Consider the following 16,137-nt stretch of genomic DNA (forward strand, 5'->3'; position numbering starts at 1 on the left):
TTTTGGGATCATTATTTTTCCTGATAAACTGATACTTTGCTGTGGGTCTTGGACTGCGGCTTTGATGCTAGGTCTGCTAGGACCTTAATTTGGCCTTGTTGCCCTTGTGGACGGTGTCTGCAAGGCTTTGATGCTAGGTCCTTAGCTTGGCCTTGATTTTTGCATTCCGGAGATGGAATAAGAGCTTGCTCTGTCCACTCCACGCATCGGCCCGGTATTGCAGTACCTCCGGGATCGGTGCATTCGCAATGATTGCAACAAGGCTTTAGGGCTAGGACCTTAGCTTAGCCTTTTGGCTGAGAGTAAGTGTCCCGGCTCCTAGGCTTTGTAGCATATAATGAACTGACCGATAACGGATAATGGATAATGAATAACGAAGATAGATCAATAACCCTTAAAAAACCCAAACCCCAAACTGATACTTTGAATGGAAAAATGCTTAAAATATTGGAAAAGGGTTCTAAAAACAGAATAAGTATTTCATATAACAGAACCAAAAAAAATTAAATTACTAAGTTTCAGATCTTCCCCTAAAAATCAGTAGAAGATACAAATTTTATTTTTAGTTTTGGGGGAAATTGTATTCCACCTGTTTGGTGGAATTATTTTCCTGATTTTTTTTAAATATTTTTAATGAGAAAAATACTTAAAATATTGGAAAATGTTTCCAAAAACCATATTAGGTACTCAATCCAACAGAACACTAAAAAGCATATTCCCATTTAAAGAAGTACCCGGAAGAACTGTCTTAAGTTCTCTGCTTTATACGTGAACGAAATTTCCACTTTGTATAAAGACAGTACCGTTTCAGTCGGCTTTTACTATTTTTGTTTTTGTTTGTTTTTAATGTGTTTTGTGTATTCAGGACACCAAAATATATTGTCTCTGTCATGTAAAACAAAAAAACAAATCTCCATTATTTAAATTTCACCTATACTTTTTGCATTCATGAAAATATAAATATTAATTGATCTAAAAAGTAGTCCAGTGGACATTTTCGTGGCAACTTAATTTCAAAACAAGTTGAAAAATACAAACTTTACATAAATAAAACACAAAAAAGTAGAAAATTGCCAAAAATTGTCATGTGTGGGTTTTTTTTTCACATGACATCCACGTTCAAGTATTTATTAACTTTTGATTAATTCTGAAACTCGCTCTTTAGCTCGAAGTGGATGCCAAGCCATCGCCGTACCTCCGCCAACCCAAAATCAAACACATGGGCGACGCGGTGACGCCACTTCTGGTCGCCAGTCGGCTGGAGAAGGCCCGTGAGAAAGGCAGGGAGATGATAATGACGGAGAAACCCGAGGTGGCCGTGATGGCCGAGGTGGTACTGCAGGAGCCCAACCGGGACCGGCTCCACGGGGGGCCCTGGCCCTCCAGGACTAACCCTGAGCCGCAGGTCCACACTCACCCTGCTCGGCTTGAGCGTCAGCTGTCTGGCGAGCAGCTTCTCCAAGCCCGCAAGAATGAACTTCCGCAGGAAGTTTGGCGAGAAAACGCCGAACGTCGAGAGCGGCGAACCCTGGAGCGGCAAACTTCTAGCGAGCAGGAAGGACACGGAAGCCACGAAGGCCGCAGAAGGGAACGGGACCGGCACCGGTTGGAAAGGCAGGAATCCAGCGAGCATGACACTGGGAAGGAATTCTCTGACAGACGCTCAGGAGGAGGGTAACAATAATACTTCTCTTTGTACTTGTTGTAATCATTAGTTGTTCAGGTTTCTAAAAGGAAGTCTTTGAACAGCCAATTGCTCCCCCTATTAACAATTGCAATTCCCCTTATTCAGAGCTAATAAACCTAAGAATACAACATGGCACCATTTTACTCACAGCAAGATAGAATATGTGTAAAAATATTCACGAAAAAATATTTGGTAGCGTGCCAGGACAATATTAGCAATATATGATGATGTTGTCATTTGCTACCAATGACCGAGACGATCTGAATTGCAACAAAAGGTTGTTTTTTAATTCTTGAACAAAATTCATATACAGCGTACACAATTTGAAATGATCAAAAAATGTATAAAATACGGGGAAACATTTTGTTAGTGATTTTTACTATCCTTATTAAGCAATAATAAACATTACAAACACCTATTTACTCCCAGCAAGACAAATTATGAAGAAGACCGAAAAAATATTAGCAATATACAATGACGTTGCCGTCTGTTACCAGTGACCGAGACGATCGGGATTAGAGGCAAAAGAGGCAAGACAAGAACGGTCTAACAAAAACAACGTGTTTTTTTTGTTTTTTCCCAAAATGTTTACGTACACTGAAATGGATACGACGTTTACAGTTTGGATTAAAAAACAGAACCATATAAAACATGGGGAAAACATGTAAGTTGACAGCTATGTTTTGAGGACATTTTCACTTGGTTTTTCAACCTTTTTTGGGCCTAGGCACTCTTTTTCTCTGAAGAAATCTCGAGTAATGGGTCCAGTTTACATTTTTAATGTTTAAATCTTCAGCACAGGATATTATGTAGCCTTAGTGGAGATCAGAAAGTTGTCCTCCTCAAAGTGTCTGGATTTAAATTTTGATTTTTGTGACGAACTTGCTCAAGAGGTAGCTCATAATTAATTTTGTTGTCAACTTCTCATCTCATCTCATTAGCCGCACCGCTTATCCTCAGTAGGGTCGCGGGGGCGCTGGAGCCCATCCCAGCAATCATCGGGCAGTGGGCAGGGGACACCCTGAATTGGTTGCCAGCCAATCGCAGGGCACACTGGGACAGACAATTCACTCGCTCAGTCACACCTAGGGACAATTTGGACCGGCCAATTCACCTGAAATGCATGTCTTTGGAATGTGGGAGGAAACCGGAGTGCCCGGAGGAAACCCACGCAAGCACGGGGAGAACATACAAACTCCGCACAGGAAGGCCGAGAGCTGGATTTGAACCCACGCAGGAGGTTCCCACGACCTCAGAACTGTGCCGCCGTGCTGTCCCTGTTGTCAACTTGTAAAATGTTATTTGCATCATTTTTGAAATATTTTCTATGTATTATTTTTAAGTATTTTTTCTGGTAAAATAAGAACAATGATACTTGTATTTGAAAAATGATCCGTCCGTGGAGCACATTCTCTTTACTATCTTACTTGAACTTATTTTTCAGATAAAATGTGAAAAATAGTTCATTGATTGAAACAGGACTGTTTAATGTGGTACTCTAATTCTTACAGAACTTTAATGTCTTGAAGCACACTGGTTGAGAAACACTGCATTAGACTAAAAGAGCACCAGAAAACCTCTTGGTGTGCTTTTCTTGCTGCAGAGAGAGGCGAGCCACCATGGCAGAAATAGTGGAACAGCTTCAGGAAAGAGAAGCAGCACAGGTAAGATTTGTCAGACTTCCTTTAAAACTTTTCAAAATAATAGATTGACTTGTTAGTGATACGTAGCACATGTTTTCACCTGCTTTTTTAATCTAAATATAATGACAATTCAACTAGGTAAATATGCTCTTATGAGGTAAATATGCTCTTATGAACCAACAAATATAAAATATTCTAGTTGCACCGCTAAAATTGTGTTGCTGTGTAAAATATTTTGGGGGATTTTGCAAAAAATACAACACACAACAATGATGAAACAATGCAGTATTACCAAAATTGTATTCCACCTTTATTATCGAAACACAAGCAAGTTATGTTCATTTCCTGTTGTATTCAAATAAGACCCACACAAAAGTGTAAAAAAAGGCTAAATTCTAAAATCATTTTCCCACAATGCATTGTCCTCCCGAAATTGTTTAATTCTCCCTAAAAACAGAAATGTTTGTTTTTGTATTTTTCAACCCACTAATAGTTTGTTTCATGGGACTCAAGCAACACGTTTTTTAAAAAAAAAAAATTCAAAATTTCCATGTAGTATTGGATGTTAAGCCTCAAAATTATAGAAATGGCTACAAAATGGATGATCAAGTTGGGGATGAATGAGTAATTGATTCCGAAGTAAATAAAATGATTTGTAAATACCCAAACTGGTATTTATGGCAATGCCAGCCTTATTTTAAGTTTTTAGTAACAGTATTGGTTGGCCTCTCTTGACTGTTTTATGAAAAGGAATTAAAAATTAGAATTGCGTATTATATTGCCATTCATTTTCAACAGTGTTAGCAAAAGATATATCTTTAAAGTATTTGTCAATTTTGAAAATAATTGTATCCGTTAATGGAATCTATATCTGGCATTGGTATTGATGACTACTCAAGATGTGGTTATCAGTATCAGTCTGATAATATTGGTACACCAACACTACTTGAACGTAACATCTTTTCTGAACTACTAGGCATTATGAGCCGCACCCCTCAAAACTATTTTCTATCATATATCTTACATACATAAGGGACACCGGACTACAAGGCACCTAAAATTGAGACAACAGTAAGAGCTACCGTGTTTGTTTGTGAGTTATTCGTGAGCTCTTTATACGCTTACGGCATATAACAGTTGATAAGTATATCACTGATTAAAATCGCAAACATTTTTATGCAACGGGAATCAAATCCAGATTGCGACTGTGTGGGCACCAACATTTTACCACTAGACCACCCGTGGTACAGATGACATATGAAAAGGCGTATTTCATTATCACACTGTACTAGAAACACTGATTTGTACAGTGCATTCTGATAGGTTAAACCAGGGGTCGGCAACCTATGACACGCGTGCCAGCAGTGGCACGCGACGGGTTAAGCAGTGGCATGCGAGCGCACGGCAAAATAATAATGATTTTTTTTTTTAAATGCACATTTTTACCTGAAATTTAGACATTTTCAGTTGCGCGCTGTGTTATTTAGAGGCTTTATGGTAGTGCCCCTCCTCTTCTCTCCGTGTGCGAGTGTGTGTCGGCACAGCAACTCGCAGAAGAGGAGAACTCCGTGTTTTCACCCATCCACAGAAACACCGGCGCGCGATAAATGAATGAATAATGACAGCTCCATCGGCGAAAAATCTCGTTCTTTGACTGACGACTGGGGGCTTGTGCAAAAAATGACTGTGCTGTTTGTGGATTATGCCTCGAAAGCGTTGTACCTCGCACATCAAGTGTTAAACGTCATGACGAGACGAAACATGAATTTAAGACGTAGACATTAAAACACACTGTGTCCAGGTACGGCAAACAAACACTGACCCTAAAAACCTTTGTCACTACTAAAAACACCATCACTGAAGCAAGTCATCACATTGCTCACTGCATTGCAAAGCACAGAAATCAATTTATATCTGCGACCAAATCAGCTGTTATTTCTGTTGCACTTATTTTCAAGTAGCCTTCTGCCTTGCTGCTGTTATTTCAAGTTTTGATAGTTTTTGATTTTATTGATGAATGGTATGGTAGCTGTCCATATCACTTGTTTTTGATTGTAGTTTATTGTTGATGAAGAATGCTTGATTCAGGTTGATTTTGTGGTAAAAAGTTGAAGTCATGGATGTCTACAGGCCTCTCTACATGTTACTCACATTAATTATTTAGTTTATTGATGAACAAGAATAGTGGAAGATAAATTGGTCAGTTATACTATTTCAATGTCTATCCATGTTGTATATTCGGACTAGTGTAAAATTACAGCTCTTTCGGATATAAAAAAAATGCTGTGCGAGTCATTGATCTTGGTGTGGCACACTGATTTACAAGGAAATTTTAAAGTGGCACTCCACACCGAAAAGATTGCCGACCCCTGGGTTAAACCATTTCTCCACCTCTTAACCTGAGTGTCAATAACATTAGAAATAATCAGTGTTTCTGGCACCGTGTCTAAAAATAGTGTGATAATGAGATAAAGTCTTATGCCTTTTCATATGTCATTTGTACCTCTGGTGGTCTCTTGATAACTGGCACAACCCAGGTTAGAATGCCGTCGCGTACAATGTTGTGCAATTTGGGCTCAAATTTGCATGTAAACTGTGAAACCTCGTGGAGTAACGCACACCAACAAATACTGCATACATGCCCAATCTTATCCACCATATTCTGTGGTATTTAAGGCGCACTTTCAAATATATGGCATATTTTTTAGGTGTGCCTTATAGTCCAGAAGATATGGTGTGTTCATTTTCTTGACATAACCCCTCTAGGCCCGGGGTGAGGTTCCCCGCCTGCCAAACGGCCTTCCAGAGAAGTCTTCCCGTCCCGACCGGCCTAGAGCTCGAGACAGACCGAAACCCCGGCGCCGACCGCGACCCAAAGAGTCAGGTGATACCACGCGGCGATCCCGCTCGGCTCCGGCCCAGAGCGGCTCCACGGCCCCCCTGCCACCCACGCACAGCGCACACCACGAGGGCTTCCTTTTCCGCAAGCTGGACATTGAGACCCTGAAGAAAAGCACCAACAGGTGGGCCTTCTGGATCCTGATACAACATAACGCAGATGACCTGTCACACCAAACATCCACGAAAAGAAAGAAATTTCTCCATAGATGTTGTTCCATTCTAATCTTTCAGTCTATCCACAAAGTTTCAAGGTGTATTTAGTCCGGGGGTGTCATACTCATTGTAGTTCAGGAGCCACATTGTCAGAAAACCATTCTCATGGAGGCCGGACCAGCAAATTAATGGCATAAAAAGTGTGCCAAGGTTTGAAGGGATGGGGTCATTTCGGAAGCTCCCCTATAGATCACAATTCAGGGATGTAAGATTTTATCATAGTGATTATTGGGGTGTTTTTTTCCTCAGGATTTTTTTCCTTCGCTAAAATTTAATTTCTTCTAGTACTGTGCATTTTAAAAAAAGGCAAAAAACAATTCATTTCCACTACAGTTTATTTAACTGGGGAAACTAATTTAAGGGAAACCTATGCAAACTGGAAAGTGACAAAAATGTCATAAAAGCACAAATTTAAATGAATAATTTATTGGTTTATAAGTTTTTTTGCTTTTTATTATTTTATATAAACGTTTATCTAAAGATGGGAACTTTGCGGTTAGAGTTCATATCTATTATGAAAAAAGGAGCTAAAGCTTCTTTCTTTAAAGGTGGGGTTTCTAGTTTGAAGTGTCCTTAAGAAATCTTAAAATTAAATATATTCAGTATGTATTAACAATGACAAACTGAGTTTCCCGCACGTATCAGCATTTACTTTTGCCCTTGGTGTTCCGGCTACGCTGGAAGATAATAAGCGAAGGGGCTGGGGGAGGAGTGTGATATCACACGCTTGCTAGCGGTTTTCTTTTCTTCTAGATTGGAAATGGCGAAAGTAAGAAAATGACTGTTTTAAATGCAATTGCTCCAACCCAAACCCACATAAAGATGAAAAAGGAAGATTTTATTCAAGCGCATCTAAGAATTTCGCATACGGTAATCGAACGCGCAACAAAAGGTGCTTGACAGCTGCTTCAATTATGATTTCAGCCAGACGATGGTCAGTAATTTGAAGATTTTTAATTTACAGATACTACCTTCAAACTTCTACAAAGACACCCAGGTTTTACTTTTTTAGTTCTGTATTATTCGTATTGCCTTAAAGAGCGTGTCTGTCATATTTCTGAGTAAAATAACATTAGTTTGGGTTTCCTCAATGTTCTGTTTGAATACTGTAATGGTAGCCTTTGTGAGTGGCGCCTGCTTTTGGCAATATCCAGTGGACATGTTTAAAACTGCAAGTCATTGCGTGACACGATGCAGCTCATTTTTATCTTGTGCTTCTCTCGGCATTGTCACAGGGGCCACATTTAGCCCTTGGGCCATGAGTTTGACACATGTAAATAAGTTGGTTGGAAACAGCCAAAGACTCTAAATGTAGTCTAAAATGGGCTAAAAACTTCTCTAAATGATTTTAAATCGATAAAAACACTTGATCAGCTCCAATAACCCTCCCAAAAAACTGTTTTCCAGAAAGTTTATTCCAGACTTTTTGCTTGGTCTCAGGGTCAAAGAAGTCTCTTATTTTTCTGGATTTAATCTAAAGACATGCTTTACTGGGTTCTTAAAGTCGGTCTGCTTTGAGTCCCTGATTGATATTACAAGGCTCCAATGTTTCAAAATATGTAAAGACCTTCTGAAGATTCTTCCATTATTTCAAACTTTCAATACAGTAAAGACTTTCCATTTAGTTAAGTCATATAATGCACTCAATATGCATGGCGTCTCAGCTTTAAGAGTGCAATGTAACTAAGAGAGTCAAAAACAAATGAGTCAAAGAAGGAAAATGAGTCAGTTTTGAACGATTATTATACACTTTAACTATATATTTTTGGCATGTTTTAGGGGTTCAGTGTACGGTATATTGCGCTGAAGAGTTAAAATTTGCATTCGGATTTGAAAGTTTAAAGTTTCTTAGTATGGAAAAGTAAATATTAAAAGAGTTAAAGGTTCACTGTAGAGTGAAAAAATACATGCTATGATAATTTTGTCATATAATACTGTACATAATGTTACATAGTAGTTGGTAAGATATCGATTAAAGCAACCAAAACATTTTTTTTAGTGATCTGAGTCGAAAGAGCTGTTGCGCAAAAAGACCAAGACATCTTTTGAGAGCGTTCTTATGATTTAAGACAGGCACGTCAAAAGTACGCTTCTCAGGCCAGAACCAGCCCGTTAGATGACTTAATCTAGCCCGCCATAAATAAAGCAGCGAGTCTCTCGGTTATTTCTACCAGAAATTTTTTTTTTTTTTAACAAATTCAAACTGAATGCTTTCTCCGGATGCTAAGGGGCAGTGTTAAGTTTGTATAACGTGCTGAGTTGGTTCAGGTGTAAAACTGCATTCACTCAACTACCGAAATAAAGCAGTTAGCACATTAAATACCAAACATGAAAAAAATTTTTCCTATTGTTTGTGAATAAATGTGTTTAAAAAGGATCTCTTGTCATCCGTGATTATAATATGTGGGGTAGGCTACTTATGAGGCCTGAATGATAAAGCAAGAACACTGAAAGACAAAGCTAAAACTTTGGAGTTGACATTATTTTACTGATCCAGCCCAACTAAGAACAGAAAATCTGGATCTGAGAGCCAAACTGAAATTGACATCCCTGATCTAAGAGATAATTCTCTTGCTCAACTTTCATTTAACCAAACTTTTTTACTGTTTTTTTTCCAATCCCTGCTGCCGCTGGCTGCTGCACCCACTCATCACCTCTAAGGTAAGTGCTATTTAAGTTCCCCCCAGTATAACCCAAACTGTGTGTAGTCCCCACCACCCTGCATGTCCCCCTTCCTCCCCCGGTGGCGTTCGTGTCGTGTTGTTCTGCAGTGTGTTTTCTCCTCCCTTGTTGGTGTTGGTACTTCTCGCCCACATACCTGTAAGATCAGGTGAGTGAGGTGTTAGCTTAGCAACAGCTACTCTGCAGACCCCCCTAACTCTTCACCTTCCCACTCCTTCCCCTCCCTGTTTCCTTCAATCCCGACCCCTCCACTTTCCCACCTCAGCAGGTCTTGGGTGAACCTGTACTGTGTACTGAACAAAGGCGAGCTTGGCTTCTACAAGGACGCCAAGAACACCGCCACGGCGTACAACAATGAGCCGATGCTCAACCTCGCACACTGCCAATGTGATGTCACCAACGGATACAAAAAGAAGAAGAATGTGTTCACGCTCAAGTACGAAGTCATTCTTATTCCCATGCTTGAGCTAAAGACTTTTAGCTCCAAAGTAGGGCCGTAACCAACGATTTTTTGATATCGGAGAAAAATGTTGATTTTTATTTGTGCATTTATCAGATGAAATCCTAATCCTGTATTTATATATATATATATATATATATATATATATATATATATATATATATATATATATATATACCGGAGCCATATCCCCCTAGTGGGAGGTGGCTAGAGTCAAGAACACATTCCTGACTCTTTCTGGGAGATTGATACAGAGGAGGGAATTCCCAGCCCCCTCGCTCAACCCAACTGATGTGTTGGGAGTCATTAGGTGACCAAACCCCCCCAATTCCAATTCCTAATGCCGAGCGCCAAGCAGGGAGGCAATGAGTACCAATGTTGTAAGTCTTAGATATGACTCGGCCGAGGCCTGAACCAGCAACCTCCCAGTCTCGGAGCGGGCACCCTACCCCCAAGGCCACCGAGCTGGCTAACTTTTTGAAAACATGAATTAATGATTGTATAGCTGCTCTTCCATTGTCAGCTATTTGTTTTGTTTTTATTTATTTAAATATTTACATTTGAGGAGCTACAATTTTGAAAAAGTTTCAAAGGCCTGTATATGATAAATTAATTTGTTAAATAGCTGTTTATTAATGTGTTAATCACTAAGTTGTCGATGAATTGGTAAGTTGTTGCATCACTACTCCAAAGTTCTGTGTTAATTTAAGTAATCTTTAGTTGGACTAAAAATCTTTAATGACACTCCTTTTGTTTTTTTTGCATTTCATTGGTTTTGAAACTGCTCTTCAGTTGATCTTAAAAAAAGTCAATTCTGATGGTCCAAGAGAGGCCTGGGCTTTCCTGGTCTTCTATTCCTCAATAAAGCCGATTCATATGACCAGCAAGCTCTGCAAAGGTCTGATAATACTGATCAATAGACTTGGATGTGTAAGAGTAGAGCAAAATAGAAAACTTGAAGAGTGTTTTTAATGTGTCTTATGCTGTCTTTTGGGGAGTTTTTCCTTGCCCTCATGCAGCCGTCAGGCCAGGAGAAGTTTTAAATTGTGGCCTGTACAACGCTTTGAGACTCTGCTTTTAAGGGCTATAAAAAATACATTTGACTAGACTTGAAGAATACGTTCCCCAAGACTAGGGAATGTCTATTCCTTGTCTAAAAGGTCCCTGAAAACTATTGAGTTGGTTTAAAAAAATCATATCTAAGGCTGTAATTACTCAGCATTTCCTCTGAAAAGTCTTGGAGGACTTTGTAAACTTTGTAAGTAAAAGTCAGATAAAAGTCTCCCACTTGTCCCAGTTATAAATTATCATTTCTCATTTTAATGTATGTAAACCTCATTATTCGCAAATCTTCAGTTGTTCCCAAATGTTCCCAATCTCTTCAGGACCTATCCCAGAATACATGAGAAGTTAACTTCCAAATATTCCGATCCTCTTCCTATGACAATGATTCCTAAAACCATTTTGCTTTTTCCAATAAATCTCTCAAGTATTGATTGACTGAAAAATGTTGGTCTGTGAAGTACCAATGTATTGTTTAAAAAGTCTGGAAAGATTCTTGAAGGTGCTTCAAATCCAAATAACACCAAATTTCTGACTGTGATCACAGGACAAAGGATGGCAGCGAGTTCTTGTTCCATGCTAAAGATGAGGTGAGTAATGTAATAGTTTTTTTTTGAACAGCGATAAATTTTGGTAGAAACTGATGACTTATTAATGTGTTGGCGTCAGGACGACCTGAAGACGTGGGTGAGCAGCATCAGCAGCAGCATCTCAGAACATGACGAGATGGCCAAGTGGGGTCAGCCCCAAGCAACTACCTCATCCACCGACGAGGGCATGCGGCGCGATGGCAGCAAAGCTGGCTCGGAACGCGGTGGCAGCAAAGCTGGCTCGGAACGCGGCGGCGAGCGGTCGGACCGAGCCGAGAAGCCAGAGAAGGCGGAAAAAGAGAAGGAAAAGGACAGGGGTAGGGAGAAAGACAGGGCGGAACGATCAGATCGTGGTGGAAAAGTTGAAGCTAAACGCTCAGAAAAGTCTAGTAAGAAAAAGTGATGTCTTCTTGACGCCTCCCACATGGAAGCGCTTGGATGCAAAATGACACAGGAAGGAAGAACTCTTGGAACTTACTCCTTCAAACTAACTGTGTCTACGCGGTAACGCCCCCCACTGGCTGTGCAGGGAAGTGGAGCGGAAAGATGGTTGCCGCCCGAAAGATAAGAGTATCAAGTAGCTCGCGCTGTTCCTTTTCTGAATTACTGTAAGAGCTGTCTGTGTCATATACGTGTCATGTTTGTGTGTCTGCGTGTAGAGCTCAGAGTAATGGCAGTGTAATTACAAAAGTGGGTCAAATAATTAGTCAAAATATGTCTAAAAACTCTCAGGGCTCTTCTGTTGTCTTAAACCAGGGGTCGGGAACGTATGGCTCGCAAGCCAGATATGGCTCATAGCTAAAATAAGGGCCAAGCTAATCATCTCTTTTATATTTCAATCATAATATACACAAAGCCTAAACAATATACTATCCCTTGGTTTGGTCCAGTATATAAAGAGCAGAGTCCTAACTACAGTCTGGAGTCCTACTGTTACACCAAAAAAACCGTTTTAGCTGTACATCTCAATGGAATCCTGTATATGGAAGCTCATTAAACAATTCATGTTCACTGTTGAGACACTTTGTGATGAAAATCTGCAGAACAAACTGTAAACACCTGAAAACGCCAGCCAACCACTCTGAGCAAATTGATTGGGTGAGCGGTAGGGGTGTGTGAAATATTGCACACATAACGCATTCCCTTCTCTCTCTCTCTCTCTCACCCAGCACCCTCTGCGCCAAAGGTAAATGTATCCGCATCCTTCTTGTTTGCAGTATTTTGTGACATTTTTGCAAAATAACTTTGCTCACAACTTTTTTTGAAACCATTATTTACAACAAATATGTCATTCAAAATGAGCTTCAACAATCTAAAGTAAATGCAGAAGGGAGACAAATTATAAATGATGTATTCGTTGATATGAGACACATAATTTGGCATTATTATTTCAGAGATTTTATCTAATCATCAAACATCACAGGGAAATAAAATGCTCTTAAGATTAAGCTTTTGTCTGGAGAGGGAATAAGTGTTGTTTTTTTTTTTTTATTTTGTCTTAAAACATATAATATGGTTCTTAAAAAAAGTCAAAAAGTTTCCCGACCCTTCTTTTAAACAGATCTTTGAAGAGTACAAAAATCTCCAAGGAGACAAATTAAAAGGAATTGTTTTTTACATTATGAAATCTGCTCTGAAATTTAACAGCATTTTGTACGTCAGGAAAATTCTGCAAAAACTCTTGTCTCAACAACAACAAAAAATCTTCTCTTTACTTTGAAGCAGTGTTTTTCAACCTTTTTTGAGCCAAAGCATGTTTTTTACATTGGAAATTTTTTGAGGCACACCACTTACCAAAAATGTTATAAAATGAAACTGAACAGTATGTTTAATTACAATATAATTTATAATAGCCCCAGTTTTACAGCACAGACACTTGAAAATGACATAATATTTGCAGAAAATGATTCGTAAATGTTTTATTACATTTTAAAAAGTGACATTGGATAATTTCTCATGGCACAGTGGTTGAAAATCATTGCTTTAAAGACTTGTTAGTGAGTTTAAAGAGAGTCAACTACAATTGTCAACTCACATCCAACAAAGAAGTGAAACACTTTCTTAAACACATTGCTATTATACTGGACAACACAGTTTATCTTTTAGTGAAGGAAACTCACTTTGCCAAACAGATCTTATTCATCAATTTACAACAATCATCCAAATCTTTTGTGTTTCCAGCCAAAGGAAATCTGCTTGATGTGTACGTATGTCCATGGCTCTCAGGTTTCTTACAGTGTTGTAAGCGTGCGCTTTGCGTGTTCAAATGTCTTCCAGATGATTGATTGAATGAATGAATAAATGAATGAATGGCAGACCGGAACCGCTTCAGCTGTCACGCGTTGCATGTCTGATTCGGCCTGAAATCAAGTCGAAAAAATAAAAAACAAACACTTATTTTTGTTTCATGCATCTCGATTTATATTTAAAGGAAACGTAACCTCTGACGCGCTGATCGGTTTTGAATGATGTCCAACTCTTTGAATGTCAACTCAAGCACATTTTCACCCTCATTATTAAACCCTAAAATGGTTGTGTTGGGTTATAATATGGTAGAATTCCTGCAAAGAAGTTTGTCAAAGCCATGGAATTACAGTAGTCCTACATTGCTACTTTGAAACGAATCAAAGCTACCTTTTTTTTAAAGAATTCTGTTTACTTGAGTGGGTTTTGGTTAAATGAGTGTGTGCAATACATTTTGGCGCTGACAAAAAAAAACGTGACCTAAAAGTTGCAATATTAGCCACTTGCTAATGATTTGAACTCACCGTGAAATGCAATGAATTCTTATTTCTAATGCGTTAGCGAATGACAGATCAATGCAGTCATTTCTGTGCATGTCAAGATTGGCAAAGGTGGTGCCCAGAAGCGGGTTGCACATAAGGATGTGTGTCTCGCAGTTGGCATGCAACTCAAAACTGTATGCAAATCCACTTGACTGTGGCAGTTGAGATGGAAAAATAAAAAGAAACATTTTGGTATTTAAATGAAAACATGTGTTGCTCTAATCATAATAGGCATGTGTGGCTTTCCTATTGATACAAAATTAATGCGAGTCATTTTATTTCTCCTGTTAAGGATCAGCTGACTTTGAACAAAAGGTAAACTATAATAACATTTACATCATTGCTGAATGGAAACTGTAATCATACGCTCAATAGTCAGTCACTTAAAACAAACAAGCACAAATATTGGAAAGAACAAACGATTACAGTAAAATCGGTATACAGACATTTATATTTATTATATATGACCATTCCGGCATACGGCATCACTGTGCTGTATGCCGGGAGCACAGCAGCAGACAGAAATCACTTACAGTGAGTGATAAACACAGCTTAGAAAATAATTGGCTGCTCTCTGCCCAGTCTGTAGAACAATGCCGGCTTGCTATAACGCAACGCCACCACCTCTTTGACCTCCTGCCGCCTCACACCTTGACCACCACCTCTTTGATCTCCTGCCGCCTCATACCTTGACCACCACCTCTTTGACCTCCTGCCGCCTGGCGGTCGCTACAGGTCCCTAAAGACACAGAGTTTCTATCACCATCCGAAAAAAGTGCACAAGACATTTTTAAAAACTCTTGCCTATGTTCAGAAAAAAAAATCTACTTCTTTTGTAAATTTGTCACTGCTAAATGTCATTGCACTATTGTTCTGAAGCACAAGTTAGGCCAATCTCTAAGCTCTACCTCGCAAATTATTTTGCCTACTTATCCTAACAACCTTTTTTAGCTTATTTTACCCTTTTAAGTCTTTATTACAGGTTTTTCCTGGAGTGCCCCTTCTAGAACAGAATTGTATAGTCTTTTTTTGTCATTGATAACTACGTAGTGAACATTTTCTTCAACAAGATTAGACTTGGGACACCAGGATAAACATGTAAAAATCAAAAAGAGAAAAAAATAGATAAAAGAATGTCAGGATAGCAAAAATATTTACAATACAGTGCTTGAAGACTGGCTGAGTTGTATGAGCAATTTATTTTACATTGAAATCTTGTTGTGAATAATGTTCCCTACTTTATTATTAATGACAATAACAACAATAACAATTTCTAATTATACGTTCCAATTATAAACATTTGATATATAGACACTCCAAATATCTAACAAGTTCAATTCAATCAAATATTTTTGGCTATCCAATTTTAGGGGGAAATGGTTGGATCAACGTTACAAGTCAAGTCCTGTTTATTTGTATTGCCCTTAATCATAAGAAGTCTGAAAGGGCTGTACAGACTACTATAACATCATCAAAATGAAATTTAGGTAATAACAGAATGTCTGGATGACAGCTTCCTGAGGTCAACATAATTAATAAGCTATTGCATATAAGTGTGTTTTAGGTACAGATTTAGATTTGAACACTTTTACTGAGGTTCCAGAATCTCAGAGAGCAGAGCATTCCACCGCACCGGGGACCGAATTGAAAATGCTCTCGAACCTGTGGATTTCTTCTTCTTGGCTCTTAGGATCACGAGTAGACCAGCGTTTTCCGAGTGAAAGTTCCGACCAAACAAACTCATTTTAGTACCTGTCATTGACCAAATAACTAAACAAAGGTCACCATGTGTGGCCTATAGGTTGTTGATTCACTACCTGGTTAAGTATAGAGACCTGAATGTATATTTATTTTTAAACTCCTTTGGTTGGTGGAGAAATACAGCGGCACTGAGAAACAGTGCTTCGCGCGTCAGCCCCTCGGTGCGGAGGTCCAGGGTTCAATTCCAGCTATCTGCCTCCCCGTGCGGAGTTTGCAAGTTCTCCCAGTGCCAGTGCACTTCAGTTTCCTCCAACATTCCAAAGACATGCATGACCGTTTTATTGGTGACTCTAAATTGTCCCTAGGTATAAATGTGCGAGTTGTATGACTGGGGGCCCTGCGACTGGCTGAC

At 39.1% G+C, this 16,137-nt stretch overlaps 1 protein-coding gene and 1 pseudogene across 1 annotated transcript in view; both read left to right on the forward strand.

Moving 5' to 3' along the window:
- Positions 1-13,635, forward strand: part of sptbn4b (spectrin, beta, non-erythrocytic 4b) — an 80,419-nt gene extending 66,784 nt beyond the window's left edge. Inside the window, exons 39-44 of the mRNA XM_088345114.1 lie at positions 1,166-1,674; positions 3,291-3,351; positions 6,097-6,353; positions 9,392-9,562; positions 11,196-11,238; positions 11,318-13,635. Coding sequence (XP_088201240.1) covers positions 1,166-1,674; positions 3,291-3,351; positions 6,097-6,353; positions 9,392-9,562; positions 11,196-11,238; positions 11,318-11,641 — 1,365 coding nt within the window. The 3' untranslated portion in view covers positions 11,642-13,635. The remainder of the gene's footprint in view (positions 1-1,165; positions 1,675-3,290; positions 3,352-6,096; positions 6,354-9,391; positions 9,563-11,195; positions 11,239-11,317) is intronic.
- LOC148357732 (U2 spliceosomal RNA) lies at positions 114-248 on the forward strand (annotated as a pseudogene).
- Positions 13,636-16,137: the final 2,502 nt, after the last annotated feature.

Source organism: Urocampus carinirostris, chromosome 10, assembly GCF_059441175.1.
Source record: "Urocampus carinirostris isolate Australia breed hairy pipefish chromosome 10, RoL_Ucar_1.0, whole genome shotgun sequence".
Classification (NCBI taxonomy): Eukaryota; Metazoa; Chordata; class Actinopteri; order Syngnathiformes; family Syngnathidae; genus Urocampus; species Urocampus carinirostris.